This window comes from Netta rufina (assembly GCF_964035555.1).
Source record: "Netta rufina genome assembly, chromosome: 3".
Lineage (NCBI taxonomy): Eukaryota > Metazoa > Chordata > Aves > Anseriformes > Anatidae > Netta > Netta rufina.
Genome location: NC_140125.1, coordinates 2,214,632 through 2,229,045, shown reverse-complemented (window position 1 = coordinate 2,229,045; position 14,414 = coordinate 2,214,632). Strand labels below are relative to the sequence as shown.

Here is a 14,414-nt window from a genome sequence, read left to right as displayed (position 1 = left end):
ATTCCTGAAGTGATACTTTCAGTAATGCTCAGAATAGTAATGAGGACTAAGTGCTTTATAAGAGGTTCTGATGCATCCAGTTTTCACTACAGAAAATTGCAAATAACCTGTGGAGAGGGCTTGTTAGAAGGCGTAGTTCTCAAGTAGCTAGTACTAGTAGCAAGTACTTGGGCCATTTTTATGCTCTGTGCCAGCAGAACAGAGACTGCTGAGCTTCCCTGCTCAATCTGAGCCTGCCCTGGTGGCAGAATTCTCATTTCTTCTACCTAACCTGATAAGAAGGTTGGGACCCTTCATCTGACACCCCCCCTCCACCCCCATCTTTTCTCTGAGAGCAATGTTTAGACCTATGAATAAAAAGGCAATTAACTGGGACCAGCTACCTCAGCTGAAGTGTCTTTGCACGTCTTTGTAACAGCCACTGCCAAAATGACATCTTTCTTCCATACCTCCCACATCCACAAAAATGGTGGTATATCCTATGCAGAAGGGATTATTTATTACCCATACGCAGCTATTTCTGGGTGCAGAAAAGATGTGCATACTGATCCCTTATCTCTGTCCATGAGTGAAGGGATGAGGTACAGCCTTTGATGTTAGTGCAGAAAATGTCTTTCATTGCTGCAAGCCCAGCAGTTATCTTGAAAATATTTTCCATTGGTTCGATTGTTTGCATTCTGACTCTGTGTGCTGGCAACGTAAAAGGTATGTTGGAATCCGTAAGGATGCGCTATCACTGTAGAGACTTCCATATAACAAGTTTACTGGTTCAAAGATAATCTTTATTTTCATCACAATTTGAAGCTGTTCCAGGTGTCTGTTGGACTCTGAAGATATTCCCACTCCCTACTCCCTGACAGAGTGATATGCCAAATATGCATCTTTTGATTCAGCCTTATAATTACTTTACTTTATAAAAATTCCATGTAATTTACAGCTTGGAAAACTAGAATGTGGTTGCAGGGCACATCATGGTACCAGGAATTTTACCTCATGCTGGTAGAATTGAATCATTTTCCTTTCTTTCTGTTCATTTTTTGAACAAAGAAGTGCTTCGAGACAACCCTCACCCAAAGTGTTTTATAGCTTCCTGGGACACAGGAAATAAAAAGAGCATGTGCTTGCACTGTAGGAGATACCACCGCCTCTGCTTGGCATCCAAAAAGAAGAGCAGTCAGCACCCATTCAGTTGAAACAGGCTGTGGACAGACCCACCTCTTGAGACAAGCGATGGGATCATGCATCCCAGAAGGGCTGAGGCATTTCCCTGCAGCTCTCAGTCGCAGCCCTCAGTGGATGGCTACAGTATCTGCCAGCTCAGTGGGCTGGCCAGTCAGATGTTCCAAATGGGGCTTCTCCCTGTCCTTGCATGGAGTGCCTAGACATGTTAACTGTACCCTAGCAAGAAGGTGCTTAATGGTTAGGGGTTTCAGTGCCAAAACCCCTTATTACTCAGCATTTCCTTATCCCTGGTTCTGGGAAGTACACACACGAACTCCCAACCCATTGTGCTTTCTGAAAAGTTCCTGAAGCAAAGAGGAGACATATGGCTATGCTTCTGAAATGGAAGTATGCAGGCACAGAACTCAGGACAAACTGCAGGTATGTTGATTTTTTATGTTTGTTTTTCCTCCCTGTGGTGATGATAATCAGACCTCTTAGCACAGCTGAGCAGCTGCCCACTTCCCCTCCAGCTGCTGTAAGTGGGCTGCAGCAGTAGTGAGGGAGAAGGAGGCTTGTCTTCAGCCTCCAACTGTTGGGAACAAACAGCGCTCTGTAATTGGTGTAACCTTCTTCATGGTGCCAAGCAAAATCGCTAGAGAAGAGTAGGATGGAATAAACAAAAACAATTAAATACCATAGCCTGGAGAGAGCAGGTGCAATGAAAGCACTTCAGACCAGAGCAGTTGTTTATTATAATTGCTCACACAAGACAATTTTACAAGTGAGCCTTTAAAGAATGAATAAAAAATGTGGTATAATTAATGTATCAGCTGCAGTGGAAATGTCTCAAGTAACATTTAAAAAGGAGCGCTGCTATTGTTTTCGTGTGCGTGAACTTAAATCAACACTTTTCTGCCTAAAATATGTGTTGACTGCAGTGAAAGCATGGATTTGAGAATTGCATTTTCTAACGCAGAGCAATGTCATCTAGGGCACACAGATTTACAAATACCATCAGGAGTAGTATTCTTCTTTAGTGACAGAGCTTGATGGATTGTGTATGAATAACTGTTTCATCACATATGCATGAGGACTGCCAGGATTTGCTCATTTTCAATATCTGCTTCCAATTTTCTGGAGTATACTCTCTGTCATATAATAAGAGATATTTTTGTCTCAGGAGGAAAATAATGAGTTTCTATATACCTTATTTCCTCTGCAAATCCACCTGATACCTTTCATCTGTGTGGCACAGCTGGGATTATCAATTGTCTCTCTAATCTTCGGCTACTCAAAGACTCCATGTGACTGTGATTAGAGCAGTGATACACTTAGCAGCTTAAAGTATTAAATCTAGTAGGCCAGATCTTGGCATCCTTAATCACAGAACTACTTACTCTTGTTACTCTGATCTTTATGTTCAGGTCTGGCTGCTAGTAAACTATGGATCTGATTTAATGGAAAATGGCTCAAGAACCTGGGCCAGTTGCTGCTCTGTCCTCACTCCTGTCTGTCGCAGCTCCCTCTAGCACGAAGAGTGCACACCCTATACAAGTAGGTAGCAATCTCCTGAACTTGATGGAGGTCTTTGGCTATAACTTGTTATGAACTTGATCTCACATGTATTGCATCTTAGGCATGATCTAGTCCTCTTACCTCCTACTATTTGGCTTCACTGCGCTTGGCCTTTCTGAGGAATAGTAACAATATTTAGTTACTCATAAGTCAACTTTGTTCATCTCTGTAGTAGGTTTCCTTATTCCACACAGCTGAATTTGCTCAGCACTAGAGGAGAGCAAGAGTTTTAACTCAAATTAGTCTGAGGAAATTTCAAACTGCAGGACTGCACACTAGCTTCTGGAACAGGCAGCTTTTACAAACAACTGCAAACCACTGGCAAAATATTTGAGTACAGCTTGAAAGCATGTTGATAAACATTAATATGTCTACTAATAAAGGCAAGAGCTTTTAACATGGCTACAGGCATTTTTTTTTTTCCCTCCTTGAATAGTGGCACTCTTGTTGGTACCCAAGCAAAGGGAGGGCCTGATTTTTTTTCTAGGCTTGTTCTGGTCTGGTCTGGGTGCCAAGAGATGGTAAAAGCAAATGACTGCTGCCACCTTAGAATGCCACTGCCTACAGGCACAAAAAAGCACATGCACAATGGCATGCTGCAGCAGTGGAAGTCTTGGGAAGGAAAAGGCAGAAGTTGATGGTACTAATTAAGAAGCTGAAATTGTATTAATACACTTTTGTTGGGCTTAGCTCAACAGCGCACTGGTATAACATCCTACAGAAGTGACAGAAAATTAGTTGTTAACAGTACTCTCCAGTGATCTGTTTTCTCTTAGATTGGTATTATATACCAGTTCTCATTGTAACTGGAGATTTGTAGCACAGTTGACTTTATTTAGCAAATAATTTTATGGCCAGACTATCTATTTTTTCCACTATCATTTTTTCCCCTTTTTTTCTTCTCCAGTAGTGTTGGAAAGATGAAGGGATGACTCAATCATTACCGTCCTGCAAGGTAAGACAGCCTTAAAAGAAGGACTCGAAATGCCAGCATCTATTTTTGGACAACAATGAGAGTGTGTTCCCCTTTGCCAGTACCTCCACCACCATAATGAAGGTAGAGACTAGTTTCCTCTGTAGCTGATAGTTCTGAGCACCTCAAAACTGATGTCCAAACTGGAGTCAGCTCATGTTGCTGTGCTTCTGCAGTATGTCTGCAACATCAGCAATTCCAAATTGAGGTGGAGTGAGGAGACAGTTACCCAAACGCAGATCTTACTACCTCTTCCCTACGTGCTGTCAAAAAGAAAAGTGTTCAGTAGTGTGATTAGAATATGGCTCTGACTCTCCCCAAATTCATTGGGATTAATCACAGCTAGTGTCTGGCAGTCATTGTCTCTCTGGGCAGAGATCTCATCCTTACTCTCATGTCACTTTGGCTCAAACTGTAGAGCGAGGAATAGTTTTTGGCATGTACGCAGCTGGAATGAGCCTTCGTTGGCAGCCAGAAGCTCATTACTGCTCCTTCCTGCCTTGATCCCTAATCCAGCAAGGCTGCTGGCAAGAGCAGGTGTGGAGGCTGTGGCACCTGATCCTTCCTTACACAGGAGCAGAGAGGGTTGCCTGCATGAGTCCTCTGAGAGGGCAGAACGTGTGTAGTGCCCTGGGTTGCTCTTGGCATGCACTCTGTGGGGGCTTTCTGAGAAAGTTAGGGTTCAGGTCCATACCTTCTTAAAGAGCTGGTGTGTCAAAGTGCTCCTGAGTCCCTGCACAGGTATACATTCTATTTGAATATGCTTTTCAACCTAGTGTTTCCACTTAAAGAGAGGGAAGGTAAAAAGTGCTACTGAGCTAGAAATGCAGTTATGCAGCATTTGCACTTACTCATTTTCTTCAGAGGAGTGTGAAGATCCAACTTGTTGGATCTCTCGTCAGAATTCCATGATGAAAATTTGCCTTGATGTGGGGGAGTGTTGCAAAGCTGTTGGCCAGATCTCCCTTAATGGGACAATGCTGAGAGAGATGAACTTGAGAGCACAGTGCCAGTAAATAATAAAAGAGTAATTTCCTCCCATAGAGACTAGCAATTGTAAACAATTTCATTCCAGTCCTTTCCAGTCTTATAGAAGAGAAACAAGACTGAGGAATTGTAAAGAGTGTGTCTGTCATTTGTACAGAAAATGGAAGATGGACATTTTTATTTTTCCATATTGAAAAGGCCCTATGAAGAAGCAGAAACAACCCTTTTTTTCCATATTTGTTTAGCCTCATTTTTGTCCTACTCGTGTAGCCTTTAGTTCAGTAAGTACAAGAGCACTGTAATCTTTAAGATGTGCTCATGCCCTGCAGTTAATGGTGTGACCAGTAGCAAGAGTTAATTGTTCAGAATTGTGCAGGCAGAGCTGGGAAGGGAACCAAAATATCTTGAAAACCAGGTAAATCCACAAGATACCATTTCTTTCAAGAAACATTCTCTAATATCATTAACAAGCTTTTAACAAACAGCAAGTCATGGTGACTATGTTAGGCTCACCTGTGTGTAAGTATCCATGTACCCTCTGCTCACTGTATGAAAAAGTCATTGGGAAAACTGAGCAAACCAGCTAGTTTTGCTTTTAAGCAGTTTTTGTTGTGCCTTCTTCATGCAGTTTGATTTTCGCCTCCCTCCTCCCTTTGTTGTAACAAATAGCTGAGAGTTAGTGTTGTTTTACAAATCAGAGCAAGAAATCTGACTTACAGCTTGAAGTGTAATACACAAAATACTGCTAAGAGATAAGATTTTGAATGTACTTGTTATAAATGAAGTCTCAATTCAATCTGAATTTAGTAATATTTATAAAAGGTATAAAAGGCAAGTAAACAGCACTGGGTGTGCAGGGAGTCTACGCTCCACCAACATGCACACACGAACATCAAACATTCTAAATATACAGAACATTGCTTTACATACTAAACCCAAGTACGTCTATACGTACGTACAATCAGAAAAGGTAACAAACAATCCTTTAAGTTCTATGACTTAACATTCTCTATTTTCCGTTGCTTTTCTTGATTCCATACAAGTCTCCATTTTCCATTCCTTTTGAGCAGTATGTCTTGCTTTAAGTTGTCAAGCAACTCGGTCTTCAGGCCTTATGTATCCCGTTCTTCCCAGATCGAAGAAAAGCATATCCATCTCCTTTTTCAAGGCCAATAGGCCTGGGTCAAAAGGCACGTCCAGGTCAACAGGGGGCGTAACAGCAAAAGCCTTCGATGGCTGTAGCAGCAGAGGGGCCCATGGCGTAGCAGTCAGATCAGTAAAGGAGCCCGCAGCTCCCTCACTCTCTGGCAAGCCACACGTTTGTGATTGTGGCTCCACAGGGCTCTTTAAGGCCTCAGAGACTGCTTGCCAGGTGCCGAGCAATCCCACTGCAACCTTGTCGTTTTTAGTTGCAGAGTCCCACACCTTGACCTCAGTTTGGTCCCGTATTTCAGGCCCATAAAATGTCCAATTGTTAATAAGGAGAACAAGCTGTAAGGTTACCAGGACAGTCTTTGTTCGTAAGGGCGTATGATTCCCCATAATGCGCAGCTGCTGACCAGAGAGGGGCAGTTGTGTGCGTGGCTCCGCTTCTCTCAGCTCGAGATTCTCTCCAGTTCCAGTGCGCCCATTTCCAGCGACTTTCTGTACGAGCTTCTCTGAGCAGTTTGCTGGGTTTGGCCAAGCCTATCTTCATGAGGCAATCGAAGTGCCTGTTCCCGTCCTGGTCTCCATTCTGCCAGCCTGTTCCTCTTCACTTCTTTTTCCTGCTTCTTTATTGATGACGTAACTTCATCCTGTTGCCTTTTTTTTTTTTTTTTTTTTTCTTGAGGGCAGGCTCTTATACCCCTCTTATACCTTTCTCCCCACAGCAGTTCTTTTCCAAGCAACTTTTCATTGGTCAAACAACTTTGAATATAACAACAACAGCAAACACACAGAAATATCCGTGCCTTTATGGCTGGAGAACAAGAAACCGGAGACTGCATGGAGTCTCATGAACCACCCTTCTTTGTTCCCTCTAAACTCTTTTAACTATTCCTGATGGCCTCATCGTTAAGAGTCTAATGTTATCTCAACCACGGGGCTTTCCAACCCCCATGGCCACACTCCCAAATCTCCCCCTTCTTTATGAATATCAACCATTTTCTCGACACGAATTACCACTCCATATATAACATACTGAAGTGTCGTGGTTTAACTGGTCGGAACACAGCCCTTCGCTCGTCCTCCCCCCTCCCTCTCTGGGATGGGGGAGAGAAACGGGAAAGTGAAGCCTTGAAGCCTGTGGTTAAGATAAAGGTAGTTTATTAAGACAGGAAAATAATAATAATAATAATAATAATAATGGTACTACTACTAATAATGTGTACGAAACAAGTGATGCACAATGTAATTGCTCACTGCCCGCTGACCACTGCCCCACCAATCCCTGAGCAGCTGTCCCCCCCACCCCGGCTAGCCACCTCTATATATTGTTCAGCATGACCCCAGATGGCATGGAATACCCCTATGGCCAGTTGGGGTCAGCTGTCCTGGGTCTGTCCCCTCCCAGCTCTTACTGCACCCCCAGCCTGCCCATTGGCAGGACAGAGCAAGAAGCTGAGATGTCCTTGGCTTGGTGTAAGCACTGCTCTGCAACAACTAAAACATTGGGGTGTTATCAGCACTCTTCTCAACCTAAGCCAAAACATAGCTACCAGCTATTAGGAAGAAAATTAACTCTATCCTAACTGAAACCAGGACATCACTGTCACGTACAACTGAAACACAAATCATGTTCTACGGTAAAAAAAGATTACTCTGAAGCTGTCAGTGAACATGACCAGACGCTGGGGGGATGCAAACCAATGGCTGGGAGACCACACAGGCCTTCCCATGGGGCAGCAGCAATGTGCTGAGCACGCAGGAGGTAGGTCCCAGTGACTCGTCCGCCTTCTCTACAAAGTGCTTCAGTTTCTCTCCTGCAAAGCTCATGGTGATATGGCAGGCTTCTAGGATAGGAGCCAGTGGAAGCACACAGTCTCTTGACACACAAATTCTGGCCACCATGAGGGAAGCTAGCTTAAGGATATAATTGCTGCTCCTTTCTGCAATTGCCAGAGTGTGACAGCAGATAAGCAAGTGCATTTCCCATCTCCTAGGTATGCACTCAAAACACCAGTAACAGTGTTTTGCTCTGTAATTGGGATGGAAATAGGAAACAGGCATTTTGATTTTTACAGAGCTAAAGTAGATGCTGCCCAGGCTCTGTCAAAACCAACCTACATGGGAAAGCTTACTTTGCCTCACCTCGCAGGGGTGTCTGCAGCAGTGCAGCAATGCTGGCAAGGCAAAGTGCCATTTCTTGTCTAGACTAGTCAAGTCCTGAGGGGCATCCCAACAATGCTTAGAGCCTGTGGCCTACATGTTGGTCTCTGCCCCATGCTCACATGATGGCAAATACAGCCCAGTAGCTCAGGGCTCATGAAAAAATCAACCTTCCTGCAGGCTTACTGCATTTGTTAGAAGACTGTGCCAAACTCATGCTTGCAGTTGGATTTAGAGGGTCTCAATTAGGGATAAATAAGAAACACAAGCCATGAAACTTCACCTGGTATCTTCTCAGGTACTTGGAAGACTGTGTGTGGCAAAGTTTTTGCAAGTAAATTGCCTCCAGTCTTTGGAGCTCAGCACTGCTCCAGTTCGGCAGGGCCATGTATGTCAATACCTGCCTCTCATTTACTGCCTCTTGTTTGCTGTGTGCAAGGTAAGCAACTTTGTTGTCCACACCCCAGTGAGTAGGGGTGACGTGGGACCTGATCTGATAGGTGGATTCAGCAAGTGGCTGTCCCATGGTAGTGTGGGAATAGAAATGTTGTTTTTGCAGAGTTACATTGTTTAGAAGGAGGGAATGTGGTACTGAGATATGCTTACAGTGATAAGAAAGTTTAGCAGGCGACCTTGTAAAATGCAGACAATCAGACTCCTTAGGACAATTAGGTGAAAATCACGGTGTCAAGTCAAGTCAGATAAGTGAAGAAACATTACCACTTCAAGCAGTAAAAATGTCAAAAGAAATTTGAAATTTAACAGGCTGGCGACTGAAAGCCATGCATTGTTTGTGAAGCATCAGATAGATTGTGAACCTGGATTACCCACTCAGTGGGGAAACAGGGGAGGGTCCTGCCATCAAAAGGTATATAAACTGTGTTTTGGAACTAGTAGATGCCCTCTCTCCTGCTTGTGGGGCGCCCGCCATTGCAATCGCGAATAAATTACTACTTCACTGAGATCCTCACCTGAGCCTAAGTTATTGGCTACGGAGTGTTTCTCACAGTAGCAATCATGAGAGGTCTATGAGAAGAGCATGGTGGCCTCGTTCTCTTTTGTCAGGGGGCAGGTGGGCTTTGTGAATCCCAAGGGAAGAGGCATGCCTGCGTGCAGCCCTGGACTAGAACTCTCCCATATCTGCCACTCTTACTGAGGTGGGTCAATTTTTTTGTTGGTTGGCAGGTGCCTCACTGCACTGCTCTCAATTGCTTTTTAGGGTCAGTGGTAGCTCACCACACTTCGTGAGGAAAGCTGGGGCTCCAATGAGTTATGCCAAGCTAGGCACTGCAATACTGCATGTTAGTACCATCTGCAAGGCTGCCTGAAATGTTTTTTAATGTTGAAGTTCAGAGTGGTATGCATGGCATCTGGAGCAGAAAGGTTTCAGTAGCTCTCTAGACGGATTGTAGAGTACACAGCAGCTTTTACAACCTGCAAGTAGGATTACTTCAGCTGTCTCCAGCTTGTATCTGAAGTTTCACACCACTGTGTCAAAGGACAGATATAGATTACATCAAAGCTGCAGCAAGAGAAGCTGCTTGTGGTTGCATCAATATGAGCCAGCCACGTCTCTTCCAATGCCTGAGGATTAATGGCCATTTTAATGGAAGCCTTGGATTAATGTAAATTGCATCACCTTGTAACCAAGACAGTATTGCTTTGTGGTATTTCTGCAAAGCTACCTTTTGCTTTAATAATCTGGATTTTGGAATTGCAGTACCTCCTTTAAATATGATTTTCCACCCCTGTGGGTTCTCGAGTATGTTCCTAATCATGTTCAACCTGTCAGCTGCTATCTTCAGTGCGGTTGCTGGCATTTAACCATGTAATAAATGACTGAGTCTCAAATAGGATTGCAATTAAAGTTTACAATTTATTAAATGAATAGAGGCAAGCAAACAACGCTGGGTGCGCTGGGAGTCTCCGCTCCACCAAGACGCACACCTATTACATCAGGTGGCTGGTTTTTATGCTCCTAGGCTAATACATATTCAGCACCACTTTTGGAAAAGGCAGGGTTATTATAATTAGTTTCCCAGGAACCGAATCATCCCACAGACGCATGCATATCAGTCTCCGGTGGTCCCTCTGGGGGGTCGCTCATACTGAAGGCTCATAGTCTTCCCCCCAGGCTTTATCCTTTGGTTGTTCTTCAGCTTCCCCCCCCCCCCCCCCCCCCCCCCCCCCTTAATTTGGTGATCTCTTAGCTCGGATATCAGAGACCCGTGCAGCGCCCCATGCAAAAGTCAGCAGTTTTTGAAAACTCCTTTTTCTCTTATCCCCTAGACCCGAGTCTCAAGGTTTACCCTCCAAACATTCTATTGACATGAACCGCTAGACCATTCTTTTGCAAGGTACAGGAAGTATATACATTAACCACTCTGTGACTTGTGGTTATACAAGGGTATGTAAGACAGAAGGTCACATTTCATCATGCGGCTCTAGCATTGTTCTATATTGACACGAATCAGATGAACAGATTTCACAACCGGTGTTCTATTTATGGAGAAAGCGGCTGCCAAACGGGAAGGAAAATCTCGCGCTCGTTGTTTTGTTACTGAAGTAACTCGCCCTGCAGTCAGCATAACAACCTTGTGAAAGACTGGTTGTTAGGACCCTGGAACGACCTGGGGAATGCGCACATCCCAACCGCTCGGACGCTGTTTTCCCAGCACGCCTGGTGCAGACCGCGAGGAGGAGCTGTGCAGGCCCGTCCCGCCGGCACGCACACAGGTACGGCAGCGCGCCGGCGCCACCGGGGCACCGGGGAGCGGCCCGGGCTGGGCCTCCAGCGGCTGCCCGGCCCCGCTGAGCACTGCAGGCCGCCGCCGGCCACCGGCCCCGCCGCCTCAGGTGCCCGTCCAGGCGGGGGCAACGAACGGCGCGGCCTCGCTCGCCCGGCCCGGAGGCCAGGACCGCGGCCCCCGCGGGCCGTGCCGAGCTCCCCGGGCCCGGTGGGTGCAGGGTGCGGGCGCCTTGTCCGGGGGAGCCGGCTCCAGGCTGAGGGGAGGGGCCGCGGCGGCACGGGCAGGGTCGGGCCGGGCCCTGCGGCAGGCTCAAGGCTGCGGCTCCTCCCCGTGGCCCGGCCCGGCCGGCTGTGGGCTGCGCTCGCTCCGGGCCGGCCTCGGGAGGTGAGCGGGCGGCGCGCCCGGGGCCCGGCGGGGGGAGGGCGTCCGGGGGTCTCCGAGGTTGGCGCGGGGCCGGGGGGGGTCGGGGCCCGCAGCGTGCCGGGGCCCAGCGGGCGGAGCAGGCCCGCGGTGCCGGCTGCGGTCAGAGCCACCGGCCTGGGCGTCTGCGGCGCGCCCCTGACCGGAACGGGGGCTCCTGGCGCCCAGAAGGGCGGTCCGAAGCCTCGGTTTCGGCAGTTCCTCTCTTTAATTCTTTCCTCGTAAGCGTTATTGTGCTAATGCATATTAAATCGCCCGGGTCTGACTGCAGAGGTGTAGAAAAGCAGGCGCCCTGTTAGTGCAGCTTTGTCTTCTTATCTTTTCAGCATGCTCAGCTCTCCCTTGCTCTGCTCACCTGACGCCTCTCCAGGTGATAACACTTAAGCCCGTCTGTGCATTATCCCCTCTGCCTAGGACACATCTTTACATGCCTGTGTTCATGAGGGTTGGGCGGAGCACGGTTTCCACCTGGTATTTCTGTGCAGGCAAAAGCAGTATGGATAAATGTGACAGGGCTGGCAGAGGTGTTCTTTTGCCATTAGAAGATTGTTTATGGAGAACAGCTGAGAGACTTGTGAAGTGACTGGGATTAATTTTCTTTGCAGAATCACCCATTTGTCCAGGTGCAGGCTGTATGGCTGGTGAGGCAGTGCTTAGAAGAGCAGTTACGTGGAGTTGTAGGCCGTACAACTCCGCAGCAACTCCACATTCAGTTTCACTACGTCTGCTTTGGCTTTGTGAGTATTTCTGTGTTTTGTTGGGATGAAACATGCCACTATAGCTGCAGAGCAAAGCTTTTATATATATTTTTGTCCTGGTTTCAGTTAGAACAGAGTTAATTTTCTTCCTAGTAACTGGTAGAATGCTGTGTTTTGGCTTAGGATGAGAAGAGTGCTGATAACACCCCAATGTTTTAGTTGTTGCAGAGCAGTGCTTATACTAAGCCAAGGACATCTCAGCTTCTTGCTCTGTCAATGCTTCTGCCAATGGGCAGGCTAGGGGTGCAGCAGGAGCTGGGAGGGGACAGACCCAGGACAGCTGACCTCAACTAGCCAAAGGGGTATTCCATGCCATCTGACGTCATGCTGAACAATATATAGGGGTGGCTAGCTGGGGAGGGGGGCCGGACTTCTCGGGGTTAGGCTGGGTATCGGCCAGTGGGCAGTGAGCAATTGCATTGTACATCACTTGTTTGTACACATTATTATTAGTAGTACTATTATCATCATTGTATTATTATTATTATTATTGTTATTATTATTTTCCTGTCTTATTAAACTGTCTTTATCTCAACTCATGGGCTTCACTTTCCATTTCTCTCCCCCGTCCCAGAGAGGGAGGTGCGAGGGTGAGCGAATGGCTGTGTGGTGTTTAGCTGCCAGCCAGGTTAAACCATGACAATTTTTTAAACCAGATCAGTTTTTATGTAAATTTTCATTAGATTTAATGTTGTATTTAGCTCTACAAATATTTAATTATTGGGGTCTGTGTATTGAGTTAGTTGAGCAGTGTCCTGGTTTCGGCTAGGATAGAGTTAATTTTCCTCCTAGTAGCTGGTATGGTGCTGTGTTTGGGATTTAGGATGAGAGTAATGTCGATATCACACTCACATTTTATTTGTTGCAAGCAGCACTCTCATTAAGCCAAGGAAAGAAAGACTACAATAAGTTGATACAGAAAGACTATGATAAATTGTCTGTATGATCATATAGCTAAGCAGGAAAGCTGTGCTCTGATTCTGAGGACACTCATGTGGAACAGTCTTTTGTATTTTGCTGTGTGTAATCCTAGGATACATTTAATTTCACTGAGGGGATTTGTAGTAAACCTGCTGCCTTATTCCTTGTATTAATTAAGAACATAAACTAAGTAATAATTACCAAGAATTCCAGCGGCACTAACTTTTTTTCTGAGAAATGATGGTGGAACAGCTATATGGAACAAGATGGCCGATTGTTGCTAGTAATCCACTCATTGAGTTGCTTTTGAGGCTGGTGTGAAATATTTTCTTAAAGGGATTGTCAGTAGATCAGTTTGTTTGTATTTGGTAAGCTTGTAAGCATTTGAATCTTTTGTTTGCTTGTGTCGCTTCTCTCTGGGTTTAAGGATCAGACTGTGCTGTTGGAAATGGGCTTCCAGGGTAAGGTAAGTCTGATAAGTCAGTCTGTGAGGATTTGTTTGTGCAGTAGCAGTAATACAGGTTTCCTCTGAGGATTTGTTTGTGCAGTAGCAGTAATACAGGTTTCCTCTTAGGCTAAGGCTTTGAAAGGACAGCTAATATAAATATTAGCCTACTGAGAAATTAATCGCATTAAGCTGCAGGATTTCACGTTTGCTTGAGAAAATTGTGTTGAACATCTTGCAAATCCATAAAAGTGTAATCACTGCTAGTGAGAGTGGTGGCAGTTAAGGTGTGGATTTGGTGTTTTTTTTTGTTGTTTTTTTTTTTTTTGAGCAGTTTGGTTTCTCTTGTGTCAGCGCCATGCCATATCAATGGCGTGAGGCTAAGCTGGTAACATGTCCCTGACTCACTTTGACAAGGCATGCAAGAGGGCCTCCTGAGGCTGACTTAAGCACATTGCTCCAGTGTTCTTCACACAGCCCACCGGCTTTGTGTCCCTTAGTCTGACAGCAAAACAGTGGGGGCTATGTGGCCATCACCTCTGTGAAACTCTGTTACTGCGTCCTAGTTCATAGAATCGTAGAATATCCTGAGTTGGAAGGGAACCATAAGGATCATCAAGTCCAACTCCTGGCACCACACAGGTCTACCCCAAATTTTAGACCATGTGACTAAATGCACAGTCCAATCACTTCTTAAATTCAGACAGGCTTGGTCCAGTGACTACTTCCCTGGGGAGCCTGTTCCAGTGTGCAACCACCCTTTTGGTGAAGAACCTCTTCCTGATGTCTAGACTAAACCTCCACTGCCTCAGCTTAACACAGTTCCTGTGGGTTCTGTCACTGGTAATTAAGGAGAATAGGTCACCTGTCTCTCCACTCCCCCTTGCGAGGAAGTTGTAGACTGCGATAAGGTCCCCCCTCAGCTGCCTCTTTTCCAGGCTGAACAGGCCAAGTGACCTCAGCTGCTCCTTATATGTCTTCCCCTCTAGGCCTTTCACCATCTTTGTTGCCCTACTCTGGACACTCTCCAACAGTTTAATGTCCTTCTTGTACTGTGGCGCAGAATAGAGCGGGACAATCCCTTTCCTCGACCGACTAGCAATGCTGTGCTT

At 45.9% G+C, this 14,414-nt stretch overlaps 1 protein-coding gene across 5 annotated transcripts in view; it reads left to right on the top strand.

Moving 5' to 3' along the window:
* The first annotated feature begins 10,626 nt into the window (after nt 1–10,626).
* RIN2 (Ras and Rab interactor 2) overlaps nt 10,627–14,414 on the top strand; it is a 78,766-nt gene continuing 74,978 nt past the window's right edge. For 3 of the 5 annotated variants that reach the window (XM_084284900.1, XM_084284899.1, XM_084284903.1), the window contains exons 1-2: nt 10,627–10,744; nt 11,784–11,915. In XM_084284900.1, coding sequence (XP_084141026.1) covers nt 10,646–10,744; nt 11,784–11,915 — 231 coding nt within the window. In that variant the 5' untranslated portion in view covers nt 10,627–10,645. Of the gene's footprint in view, nt 10,745–10,764; nt 11,143–11,783; nt 11,916–14,414 lie in introns of those variants that run through there. The other 2 variants (XM_084284902.1, XM_084284901.1) reach the window with 2 other exon arrangements.